General features: G+C 38.2%; 2 protein-coding genes across 2 annotated transcripts; both read left to right on the forward strand.

Annotated features, from left to right (window-relative positions):
• The first annotated feature begins 7 nt into the window (after positions 1-7).
• Positions 8-7,318, forward strand: LOC148725756 (solute carrier family 15 member 2-like). Its single transcript, XM_088729445.1, has 7 exons — positions 8-538; positions 1,020-1,297; positions 2,006-2,196; positions 3,018-3,201; positions 3,804-3,997; positions 4,116-4,806; positions 5,318-7,318. Exons 1-7 carry the CDS (start codon positions 144-146, stop codon positions 5,623-5,625), a joined length of 2,241 nt encoding a protein of 746 aa, XP_088585571.1. The 5' UTR covers positions 8-143; the 3' UTR covers positions 5,626-7,318.
• Positions 7,319-7,546: 228 nt separating this feature from the next.
• On the forward strand, positions 7,547-12,331 carry LOC111324044 (protein CMSS1). Its single transcript, XM_022927531.2, has 10 exons — positions 7,547-7,710; positions 7,792-7,871; positions 8,106-8,168; positions 8,573-8,693; positions 9,123-9,194; positions 10,398-10,509; positions 10,763-10,823; positions 11,166-11,253; positions 11,770-11,858; positions 12,074-12,331. Exons 1-10 carry the CDS (start codon positions 7,653-7,655, stop codon positions 12,155-12,157), a joined length of 828 nt encoding a protein of 275 aa, XP_022783266.2. The 5' UTR covers positions 7,547-7,652; the 3' UTR covers positions 12,158-12,331.
• The last annotated feature ends 22 nt before the right edge of the window (positions 12,332-12,353 follow it).

Genomic DNA, 12,353 nt, shown 5'->3' on the forward strand with positions numbered 1-12,353 from the left:
CTACTCAACGTGAATGTACCTGTCCGTGACATCGTGATCGTCTAGACTGCAGTTACCTCCCTGTGGGAGATACTTCAAGGTGCTGTGTTTATGTTTGACCCAAGAGCCATTTGTGTCTAACACCTCCTCGTATTTTCCTAGCCATGTCAACTCACACTTCCCCTTCTTCTCTCGATCGTCGACGAGATAGCCAGCAGAGTTGGACTGGCTCGGAAATTTTCCGTTCTCAATCGCCGAACGATGTAGTCGCCCAAAACAACTCAACAACAAAACTGAGCGGGAAAGCTTGGGGAAGAATAAAAAAGTTTCTTCTTTGCAAAACTGACTTTCCGTCCAGTATATACTACATCGTCGGAAATGAATTCTGTGAGAGGTTTTCTTACTATGGAATGAAAGCTATCTTAATCTTGTACCTTACAAGAGTTCTTCTTCTTGAGGATGCTACAGCGACTGCAGTCTTTCACAGTTTCTCAATGTTATGCTACTTTACTCCTTTATTTGGGGCAATGTTAGCCGATGGCTGGCTTGGAAAATATCGGTAGGTAGACGAGATCTTAGACAGTTTCAAATTTTATTAACGCCGTATACCATCACTTCTGTCTCCTTGAAGCAAAACAGAGTGATACTCACGTTCTTTATACTACAAACCTTACAAAACTGATACCCGTCCGCACTCCCTCCAGTCCCCTCCCATCCCCCCTTTAGAAGAAACTGGACGAATGATTTTAAAAACGGAATCTTACCGCAAGAGATTGTGTCAACGTTCACTAAACCTTCTTTGATGAAGTTGAATTCATGATTGTGGTGAAGGCAGACAGAACAAAGTTTTGCCAAACTCAATTAATTGATATTATTCTGAGCTATTTTAGAGCCACTCTATTTATACCTATGTTAATTTATGAGGATTAGTTAATGAGGAAGTTTAGATTATATTATTTCTGACATGTCATGATTTATCTGACTTGCTCATTATCAAGTTTACTGTCTTCCACTGATTTATTGAATCTTTCTTTCCACAGAACAATTTTGTACGTGTCTATTATCTACTGCATTGGGAATTTGATAGTGTCGATGACATCTCTTCCTCCACTTGGCGCTGGTGAGATCCCAGGTCCTATGATTGGCTTGTTCCTAATTGCTCTGGGCACAGGCGGTATCAAGCCATGCGTATCAGCATTTGGTGGAGATCAGTTCACATCTGATCAATCAAAACTGATTCAAAGTTTTTTCTCCGTGTTTTATTTTGCAATTAATGCTGGGAGTTTGTTGTCCATGCTAATTACTCCTGTTCTGAGAGGTATGTGCTCTATTATATATTATATGATATTAGCTAACTTTTGTATGCATTTTGATTGGTTCTCAGGTATGATCAGTTGAAGGACAGACACATTAACAACATTGCCTTTTTATCATATAAAGCACATAATCAGACTCTATGTTTCCTTTGTTCTATATAGTAATAGATCACAGGAGACATACAAATGTAGTAAGAACATGCACTTTGCAGGCCACTTTTTGTTCTTACCTTGTTATCTCTGATCTACTGCTGAACTGATGCACATCAAGATGCAATCTTTGTGAACTATATGCCGGTGGATGAAAGAGTAAAAACTTTCTCTGATCAAAGGAATTTTGCATGATGAAGAAGAGTTGATATGAACTGTTAGTTTGATAAGTCAAGTTATCCCTCTCATGCAGAGGGCTGTATTTTGTCAGAGAAGAAGTGCTTTCCCTGGAGGACAGTACAATGATCTGCTCAAAGCTTAAACCAAACCTCTTGTTTGAGAGTCTATTCATCACTGAGCTGCTGTTGAATAAAGAATTTAAATGTGTCTTGACCAGTTGCAGTCCAGATTTGACCTATAGCTTTTGTCATTGCGTTGAACAATGTACTCTAAAGAACATATCTCAAGTTCATAATGCTCCTTTGCCTTTATGACAGAGAGGGTAAAGAAGGCCATTTTGTGTACTTGTATGTGTTACTGAATGATCTTTTAATTAATAGGAGATGTAAAGTGTTATGGTGACGACTGTTACCCTTTGGCCTTTGGTGTCCCTGCAGCCTTAATGGTGATGGCCATAGCATTATTTTGGTTTGGCCGCAACAAGTACAAGAAGGCTCCACAAACTGATAACATTTTGTTGCAGGTGACAAAGGCTGTCAGCCATGCACTCAGGAGAAAAATAACCTCAAAGGTATGATACATTAATCTGAATGGGTTCACTTAATGGCACAGCTTTGAGTGACTCAGTTTTTTTGCCATGACATGATGATTTCCCCATCAACTACTTTTTGTCTGCCCTACTTCCTGAACTTTTGTGATGCTTGACCAATAAAAGACACTTGCCATATTTTCTCAAATAAGTGCCCAGGATTTAAAATTCCAGTTAAAGGAGGGTACTTAATTTAGGGGGGTGCTTGTTAAGACATGTTAATCTCAAACTCAGTGGACAGCAACAACTCTATTTAATGACTAAATTAGGAAACATGTGACATGACGAGTGACGCAAGATAAACTTATCATAACAGCACTTTAACTATTAAACTGTACTGACTCAGCTTTTGTTGAAGTTTAAAAGTTATGAAGAAAGTGGCAATGGAAACAAGTTTTCCTTGTATCCTTACTATTTAAGAAAGTGAGGAGGGAGGGTGGGGACATTTATTTTAGAAGAGTGCTTGTGAGATATATTGGCTTAGGGTGTGAGCACTTATTTTGGGGAGGGGGAGCACTTATTAGGGAATGGATACTAATTCTTGGAATACAGTATTTCATAAATTCTTAAAAACAGGCCCTTATCCTTCTTAATCTACACATATCATTATACTCATTCCAACATTCCTCTTTAGCCACCAACACTTAGATTTAAAAGTTTCACTGTTTTAGTCATTTTGGTGTTCTCTCATTTCTCAAGTTAAATTACTCTTATTAACATATGTTCTGACTGTGGTGCATTACATATCTTCTTAATTGTTATTCCAGACCTTTATTTTAATTTTTCATTATTCTCTCTTCAAGGGAGAGAGAAAATCTCACTGGATGGATTGGGCCAGTGATGCATATGATGCTCAGTTGATAGAGGACATCAAAGCTCTGTTCAAAGTGTTGTTTATGTTTCTTCCACTGCCTGTTTTCTGGACATTGTTTGATCAACAGGGTTCACGATGGGTTTTGCAGGCAGGTCAAATGGATGGCGATGCTGGTAAGAGGGTAGTTTCTTATACCAATTTTTGTATGAAAGTTAGACAGGAGGTAAATAATGTATCATGGTGTGGTAAGGGGGAAGAGATACATGCATTGTGAAAAAAAATATGGTATTTGTTTATCCTGCTGTAAAAGAGAGCTGTTAATAAAAGCCCGAAGCTTACCAAAGCCGGCATCTAGTCTCTCATCTTAAGCCGGCTATTTCCACCTCATTTTACCAAGAGTGCAGATGAAAATGTACAATAATTGAAGTGCCATCAAAGACATTTGCACAGCAGCTGTTCCCATTTTTACAGAGCAATCTTTATGGAATGCCTCAGACAATTCAACCATGTGACTAAACGACATGACCTCCATGATATCCAGACTGCCTTCTATTTTCATTTTAAAATTAATAAGCATCTACTTTTGATTTTGTCAACAGCCTTGTAAAAGTGTCTCAAGACGTTTGTCTAAGATCACAGGCAACTGAGTACTTAGCTCATTTCCACCTCAAACAATGATTTACTACAAAATTTGTTTAATTTTTTGTATGCTGTTACTTTTGTCAATGAGAATTTAATGATTCAGGTGGTAAGGACCTTATTAATCTTAAAACAGGTTTCTTGGGAACAATTAAACCAGACCAGATGCAGGCATTTAATCCTCTTTTCATCATCATCCTCATTCCGCTGTTTGAGACTGTGATATACCCATTACTGCGGAGGCCCAAACCACTCAAGCGAATGTGTGCAGGAATGTTTCTAGCTATAGTGGCATTTGTTTTTGCTGGATTTCTTCAGATGAAGATACAGGTAATACTGATATTGTAATTGTTACCTCAATGATGATAAGTAATGTTGTTGTTGGCAAAGCACACTCAGAGTTTAATCGTCAGCAAATATTTTGGTGGTTAATTTTATATATTTGCAGAGTGAGGAAGTTGTGAAGAATGCACCCTCAGAGGGACAAGCAAATTTACAAGTTATTAACTCATTGGACTGCCCAGTATCACTGTCCATCAGCAACATAAATGTCACAGTATCTTCTTATGGACACTCTAATGAGCTGAACTTGCCAGTAACTAAGAACGTGTCCGCCATAATTCAAACATCTTCAACGTGTTACAATTTGTCGAGAACAGCTGAACTTCGCCTTAGCCTGGAAGATATGGTGTGGTATAACCTGATCATCAGTGAATATGAAAATCAACTTATTACTCACATGGTCAAACAAAATATGACATCTCCACCTCCGGGGAAAGCCAAGTTGTGTACAGTCCTTTTGCCATTATCAGTGCACAATGAAACATTTGATATATTTCTGGACAAGACTAAGATTCAAGAAAATGTAGTTACTTTAGGAACATCAAATTGTGTTTTAAAAGGGTCAGATCAATATAAGTTAACAGTGAAAGGAGAGAAAACAAAGACAATGTATGTGTCCAGTAAAATTTCTCTCAAGAACGGTGGTATTTACACAGCTGTAGTACAGCAAAACAGAGCACGGACAGGAGGTAATGTCACCTTGTACAAGGATCTGGAGGCAAGAAATGTCTCAATGTTGTATCAGATCCCACAATACTTTGTGATCACGAGTGGAGAGATAATGTTCTCTATAACAGGTGAGTTTTGCATCATTTAAGCTCACAGACTCTGGCATTCCCCAAGAATCGTCTTTGGCGTCATGCTGCGCTAATAATGACGGCCTGTTCACAGGCAAGGGCGAGGCCGGAATCAGCTGTGATACGATAGAAATCGAGAGCAACTAATCTAATTGTTTCTAGTATAAATCTATAAGTCTTTCAAAACCATACATCAAGACAGGCTCATCTTTTTATTTAATTGTGTATACAACCGCGCACTGTTTAGCTCCTCACCTTACTATCTAACATGGATTATCTAGCGACTTGTGTAGCCAATCAGATTGCAGTATTTGTGATGAAATGCTAGTTGATTGAATTATGATATGAATTAATGATGATCTATGACTTCTCTTAATTTCAACGCATCATTCTGCGAAAATTTGTCAAGCGAAGTACAGTCAATTGTGTGAGCTTAGAAACTTGTTTGTCCCAGAAAAATGAATTATTTAACTTCTTTTGTTGTTGTTGTTGTTGTTGTTGTTTTTTATAGGTTTAGAGTTTGCGTATTCCCAAGCTCCTTCCTCCATGAAGTCTTGTCTTCAGGCTGCCTGGCTGATGACAGTAGCATTTGGCAATTTGATTGTTGTCATTGAAGCAGAATCCCGTCTCATTACAAACCAGACAACGGAATTTTTCTTTTTCGCTGGCATGCTGTTTGTGGTAATGGCAGTGTTTGCAATAATGGCTAAATTTTACCGATATGTGGAGTCTCCAAGTGAGGACCCTGTGACCTCACCTGTGGAAAGCATTGATGATAAAACTGGTATCATAGATTTGGACGAATTAGCACGGATTTAAGAGATATGATAGCACAGATTTAATTAGAGATCTTTGACTGGTGTATTCACCTGTTTTGTATATAGAACTTAAAATGAAAAATAAGGTAGAGTAGAATTTCCTTTTTCTATGTTTAAGATGATTTAAGAAAAATGATTTAAGAACTATCTGATTTAAGAACAATGCCAGAATAAAAAACTGGCTTAATGTGAGAGTTTTACCCAGCATTACGTAACGTAATGTAACGCAACACAATACATCGCAACAAGATGTGTTACCCTCGTAGGACATCTTCTTGTTATATTTTCACAGGTAATTTTGTTAAACATCAGTGTGGTTTTTAACACTAACCTTAACGACTCTTACGTGGTCATACATTTGCTTGGCAGATGACATTTTTCAAATTTTGATATCTGAATTATTTCCGTTTTCAGTAGTGGTCCGGGTTAGGCAAGCAGTGACTGCGGGCTATTTAGTTTATTTTTTGTGACCGTGCCTTACAGTCCGAAATATTCACCGAATTCCCACTGAATACCTTATGCAAACCTAATAAGCAAGCAACTCCAAAAAGTAGGATGGTTTTTTTAGTTAACGAATTTTTGGAGTTTGTGCATACCATGAAATCGTTAGGTCAGAAATGCTTTGCAAGTCTCGAAAACCTTAGAGATTTTACGGTATCTCAAGCTCTGAAAAATTCGTCTTCCAAAACAAGTAATTTGTGGAATCATTTGACCAAACAAATGTCTGATATTCTAAAGAAGTTTGAAATAACCTCTCCGGGAAATTCTGTGAAAATTTCTGACTTGCGGGCATTTAGTCCATTTAGGACCGAGCCGACCTGCTCGGCGCTTAGACACATTCTAGAAAATTGTTATATTTTTGCATAACCTGTAGGTGCTAGCTATTCGATACGCTATAACAGGGTTTTACATCGTTACAAAGTAGCTATGTATTGTTATATTTTTGTACAAAAGATAACTTGAACGTCATCGAACTTTCTTAATGCTACTGTACATATTAGTAACATAAATCACGCCATATATCAGGCGAAAAATTGATTTAACTTAATTTTAGCTTTCATTTGACTCCTCACTTTAGTAAAAAAAACAATTTCTTCGAGGGAGAAGATTAGTTTTTTTGGACCCTTGAACCTAATGTACTCTGATTCTGTTCGTGAAAAATAAAAGAAAAACAATAGTAGCAAACAATAAAAAAAAAAAATTAAAAAAAAAAAAAAAAAAACTCGGGAGTTTCCGTTTGATTTCGGACTCTGACGTATGATTGGACGGAAGCTTCCGTTACGGGTCGGAAGCACCTGAGTCAGACTTCGGGGTCTAAAAACTGTGCAATCTAGGCATGAAAGTTTGGAGGGAAAACACCATACGGATTTCATGGACTGTTGCTTGTTATGAAACAAGCTTAAACTCTTCCGCATTTTGACTGACGGTCACTGGATTGAACAAGTATTTTTAATAGCTACAAACTAAACCAGTGAAAAGAAGCATTCATATCCTCGAGCAAACCTCGCTCTTTGAACCGAAGTCATCTTGTCGTGAAGGTGCGGATGTAACCAACTCAAATTGGGATGTAATAGAACTTTTAATAGAACTTTAAGTCATCATATTTTATATTTGGAGAGTAGTAGCTTGTGAGAATTGCGCAATTCTGTATTTTACTGCGATGTAATTTTAATAAACCAGTCTATCTATCTATCTATCTATCTATCTATCTATCTATCTATCTATCTATCTATCTATCTATCAATCTATCAATCTATCTATCAATCTATCTATCAATCAATCTATCTATCTATCTCTCTATCTCTCTATCTCTCTATCTATCAATCTATCAATCTATCTATCTATCTATCTATCTATCTATCTATCTATCTATCTATCTATCTATCTATCTATCTATATATCTATGCCGGAAGGTAAATGGCACTCTTTAAGTCACCTCCGAGCTGGCCAATCAGCGCACGAAAATCAGTGGTAAGGCCGAGCGAACTGGAAATAGTCGTAACCAATCTTTATCCGTTTTGATCAAATATGGCGGACGCTTTGGGTGACGAATGGTGGTTGGATGAAAAAGACATCGAAGACACCGGTAAATTCCCTGCTTTGTAACTTATCTTGCCCTATTGAGAAAATCGTGATTATTAATTCCCTTTACTTGTACTTTACTTAGAGATTGAAACAAAACGGGAAAATAAACGGCGAAAAGATGAGGATGGCGAGGATAATTCGAAGAACAACGGCAATAAACAAGTGAGTAAAGATTTTGCCAAACTATCTTTGTAGCCATGTATTTGGCGATCTCTTTAGTCTCTGTAGTCATCCTCTGCTTAAATAAAGGCGAGCATGCCAAAAGTACAGGGTGGGACAGGACTACAGAAAGTTGCTCGGTCTATCTTTCCCACTAACCGGAAGAAAATAGGTCTTATCTCATTGAATTTGATGTAGTCTTCAATCTTTCCCGAAATCTTGTGATATTTCTTGTAGATGAACCTCAGTGACGTTGGTCCAAATGAACCAAAAGCAAAGAAAAGAAGGAAAAAACCTAGGGTACTACTTCTTTGTTACTAAAAGATACTTGTACAAGCACGATCTCTTTGAAGACATGCAGTACACGGTGGTATTCTCTTGGAATGAAGATAGAGACTGGTTAAAGTAGGTGTTCCCTTGGAGGCCACATTTAGAAGCTTCTTCCAGCTGTAGATTATTAACCTACCCTCTTTTTGCAACATATGGTTTAGTGTAGCTTTTAGTGGTGTACTAACAAAACTTCAATTGTGTTAAACTTGGAATAACATTGAAAACCCTCACACTTAGATATAATGCCCTACAGATGCAAATCTGGAGATGCAACATACTTATCAAATATTAATGTACTTTTTGGGAGAATATCCATGCCACTCTGATCACTTGTTTTAATGGTTGTAACATTTGAATTCTGTTACATTTAACAGATTGAAAGTATAACAACAAAACTTCACGGCCCAGATGCACCAAATATATTGTGGTCAAGTTTCTGTGACTGTACCGCAGGATCATTGTCAACACTAGAACTTGAGGATGTGAGCATTGATGGTAAGAAAGGTTTATTTACAGCACTATGGAAAACAAAGTGTAACTTGGAAGCTTGTACCTTTTTTAGACCAATACGCACAATTATCTTGGCACGCTATTAAGCATCAGAACAGCATGAAGCAAAAATATAGACTTCCTTTGTCATACCTGCCCCCCCCCCCCTGCCCCTTACTGACACAAAGCTTACCAATTTAAAGAAATGAGATATCTAGTGAGGATCGCTCTTGATCCCCCCTTTTTTTGTGTGTACCAGAACATAATTAACTGAGAGTGGAGGCTCACTGTCCAGTTATTTCAGAGCAAAGCCTAAACATACTTCTAGAGGGGCCAAGAACTCATCGCCTTGATTTTAAATAAAACAGTGACTTTGGAATTTCTGAAATTAAAAATCTCTTAGATTTGTTTTACTGTTCAATTTTATATTTTTAGATTCCTGTTGTTTGGTGGATGATTCTATTCATAGTGGATGTTTAGATGAACTCCTTTCTTATATGAAAAACAGTGAGTGTCATTACCATTTATGCTATGCTTGTAGAGTGTACTTGTCTATTGAACTAATATTCATTTGTAAACACAATTTGATAACAAAGAATACTCCATGGAACATAATCAGTTACCTGTGCTTGAACAAAAACCGCCTCCCGGTTAGCTCAATGAATAGAGCGCAGGACTGCTGTGTGGGAGGTCGAGGGTTCAAGCCCCGACCGGACCAACACTCAAGGTCTCAAAATAATTGAGAAGAATTTGCTACCTTTCTATAACATCAAGAAATGGTTAGATATTCTAGTATTCTAGGATAGGGACGAGTAAATCTTGCATCTTGTGCTCTATTAGACCCTCTGCTGAGTTGCTCTTCAGTGATGTCTTGAAGAACTGGCTCGACCTCGACATCGGTACACACTATACTCAAAAGGTCGGCCTCGAGGTCTCTTGACTCATTATGCCGTTGGATAACGAAGCCCCCTCGTTTTCAAATCATTGCGTGGTCTACTGTGAAGTTTTCCCCAGGCGTACACACTGATGGAATGTCATAGAACGGCCAATCATAGCGTAATTTAACAGCATCGCGAAACTCTCTCTATAATAATAATAATAATAATAATAATAATAATAAAATATTTATATAGCGCACAATCCACTATTTTTCCATGGCGCTTTACACCAATAAGTTAAAAATCATCTAAAAATTAAAAGAGTTTAAAAGCTTGTTTAAAAGATATGTTTTTAAATGTCATTTAAAAATGTCTATCGAACTACTGGATCTTAGTTCAAGTGGGATCGAGTTTCCTAGTCTCGGTGCTGCCACAGCAATTGAGGAGAATTTGCTACCTTTCTATAATGTCAAGAAATGGATAGGTATTCTAGTCTTCTCGGATAAGGACGAATAAACCGTAGGCTCCGCCTCCTGCAGGGTTAGGGGTAGGAGACGTTAATTTCCCACGCACGAGATTACTGTGTGGTGGATATCCTTCCCTGGGGTGGGATGGGTGGGTTTGTTTCACAGGGCCCCATTGAAACCAGCAATTTGCTGAACTGGGCTACCCTGTCTAAATACTCGTAAATATATAAATATAAAGTGCTTATGGCCCAGTGTACCAAAATAAAAATCCACATGCTCCAAAGAGGAGTTAAAGGTGTAACATTTCAGTCAGTTCTTTGGATGCTTCACCACTGGTCTTCTTTCATTGATTGTATCTGTTGCAGTTATTCCTCAGTGGACAAGAGATGTGGATAAACTAAACAAGAAAGGTGATCGTGGCTCACCCTTGCTTCTCTTTGTTTCATCAGCTGCTACAAGAGTCGTGGAACTTAACAGGTCAGTGAGACGTTTATTTTGTGTAGTCAAAATGAACATGATTTCCAATATAAGAAAAGTAAGTTACTCTTGAATTTAAAGGTGTGTCGCGTAATTTGTGTGCCGAGGGAAAAGAGGGAGGAAAGGGAAGTGGTGGGTTGGGGGATCAGGCCATTATCCCAGGGGTAAACGGAATGAGAGGCATAGAGCTCCCAAGAGATAAACGTAGTTGGTGAATTACCTGAACACATAAAATTCTTGTTTCTTTCCACAGGGCAGCAACAGATTTCAAAGGAAAGTGCAAAACGGTCAAATTATTCGCCAAACACATGAAGGTAGAATAATTAATATATTAAAGGCAAGCTCCCTTGGTTATTAGGTTAAGAAATTAAATCGGTTGGGTCATGAAGCCATTTTCGATTAAAAGTAATGAGATTGAGAAAAATATTTTGGAGGGAAGCATCCGATTTTCTAACGCTTTCAAAAAACCCATCGCGCGATTTGACATTATGGTGATGTGACCGTTTATCGTCGATCTTTATTCGTTCGCACTCAGTGAACGAGGTAAAATGTCACGTTGCCTGAAATCTGGCATCGAAATTGTCTTTTTCGTCCTTGAAACTCGTTAACGCTTTTATATCTTCATCGTTCATTCCAGTTAGAATTCATCTTTACAGATTTCAGAGCAGGAGCAGTTTCTGGAGTCCCAGGTGGTTCACCTTGGCATTGGGACACCAAGTCGAATTTTAAAGCTGATACAGAATGGTGAGCGGCCTCTGTTTATAAAACAGTAGACTCCAAATCGCCTCTTTGCTAAGCTCGCCAGTGTCCAAGCCCTTGATATTAGCGATTTTGCGGGAGCGTTTCTTTGTTTTTTCGGGAAAGTATGAGGCCTAGAGCAACGCAATCCCCTTCAAACCTATCCCTGACTCATCTCCAATCTCCCTGCGGCCGGAAAAACGCGCGTCCTGCAGCGCTGATAATGAGGGCCCGGGTCTGGGCCTGCTCGCTGGCTACATTTGCGAAGCAATAGTGCTAATTCGTCTTAGTATTTGAAAATACTTTGAGTTGTTTACCATAACCCAAATTTGTATCTCTCCAATCAAAAGCCCCAGTAGCTCAGTTGAAAGTAGACTGAACCAATCTGCGAGGTACTGGTTCGAACTCCTTCGAAGCCTCAACTGTTTTCAGACTCCGGTCCTTTTTCTTTAATTTCTTTCATTGCAGTTCACTTACGAGGATCATTTTTTGATTGAAGATTTCTTTTGTTCACTCTTTCAGATTCATTAAAAACTAAAAGATTAAAATATGTAATTCTTGACTGGACATGGAGAGATCAAAAACTGCGGAGAATGGTAGATATCCCAGAGGTACGTACTTGATGTCAGCGGTAATAAACCTCAGGTTACTGAGTCAGAAAACGTGTGGGATAGGTAAACGTTAGTATGTTCGTAAGACAATCGCATACAAACGGCCGACTCCAAAAAGTCTAATTTTTCGATTATGTGTTAAATCAGCCCTGGGATTACTTTACGCGACTTGTTAGTTGCCTTTCTGAAGTTATCTTTTCTAATTTCATTTGTAGGTTAGAGGAGAACTCATTTCTTTGTTGAAAGATTTTATTTTTCCTCTTGCAAAAGCTTCAAAGCTCAAGATTGGATTATTTTAATGCTGAAACATGCTCTTTTGACAGAGTGGTCAATGTACGCAGCTTGCTGGCTTAAAAATGCAGTTCCAAATTGCTTTGATCAAGGATACAACTGTAGCCTCAGGAACGGATGTAATAATATTTTGACGATGCACTAAAAAGAGCCGTTATTTAAACAGGTTTTTGACTATTCAAGAGCTGTTTTCATTATCAATCT

The sequence above is a fragment of the Stylophora pistillata genome, chromosome 8 (assembly GCF_964205215.1).
Source record: "Stylophora pistillata chromosome 8, jaStyPist1.2, whole genome shotgun sequence".
Taxonomy (NCBI): domain Eukaryota; kingdom Metazoa; phylum Cnidaria; class Anthozoa; order Scleractinia; family Pocilloporidae; genus Stylophora; species Stylophora pistillata.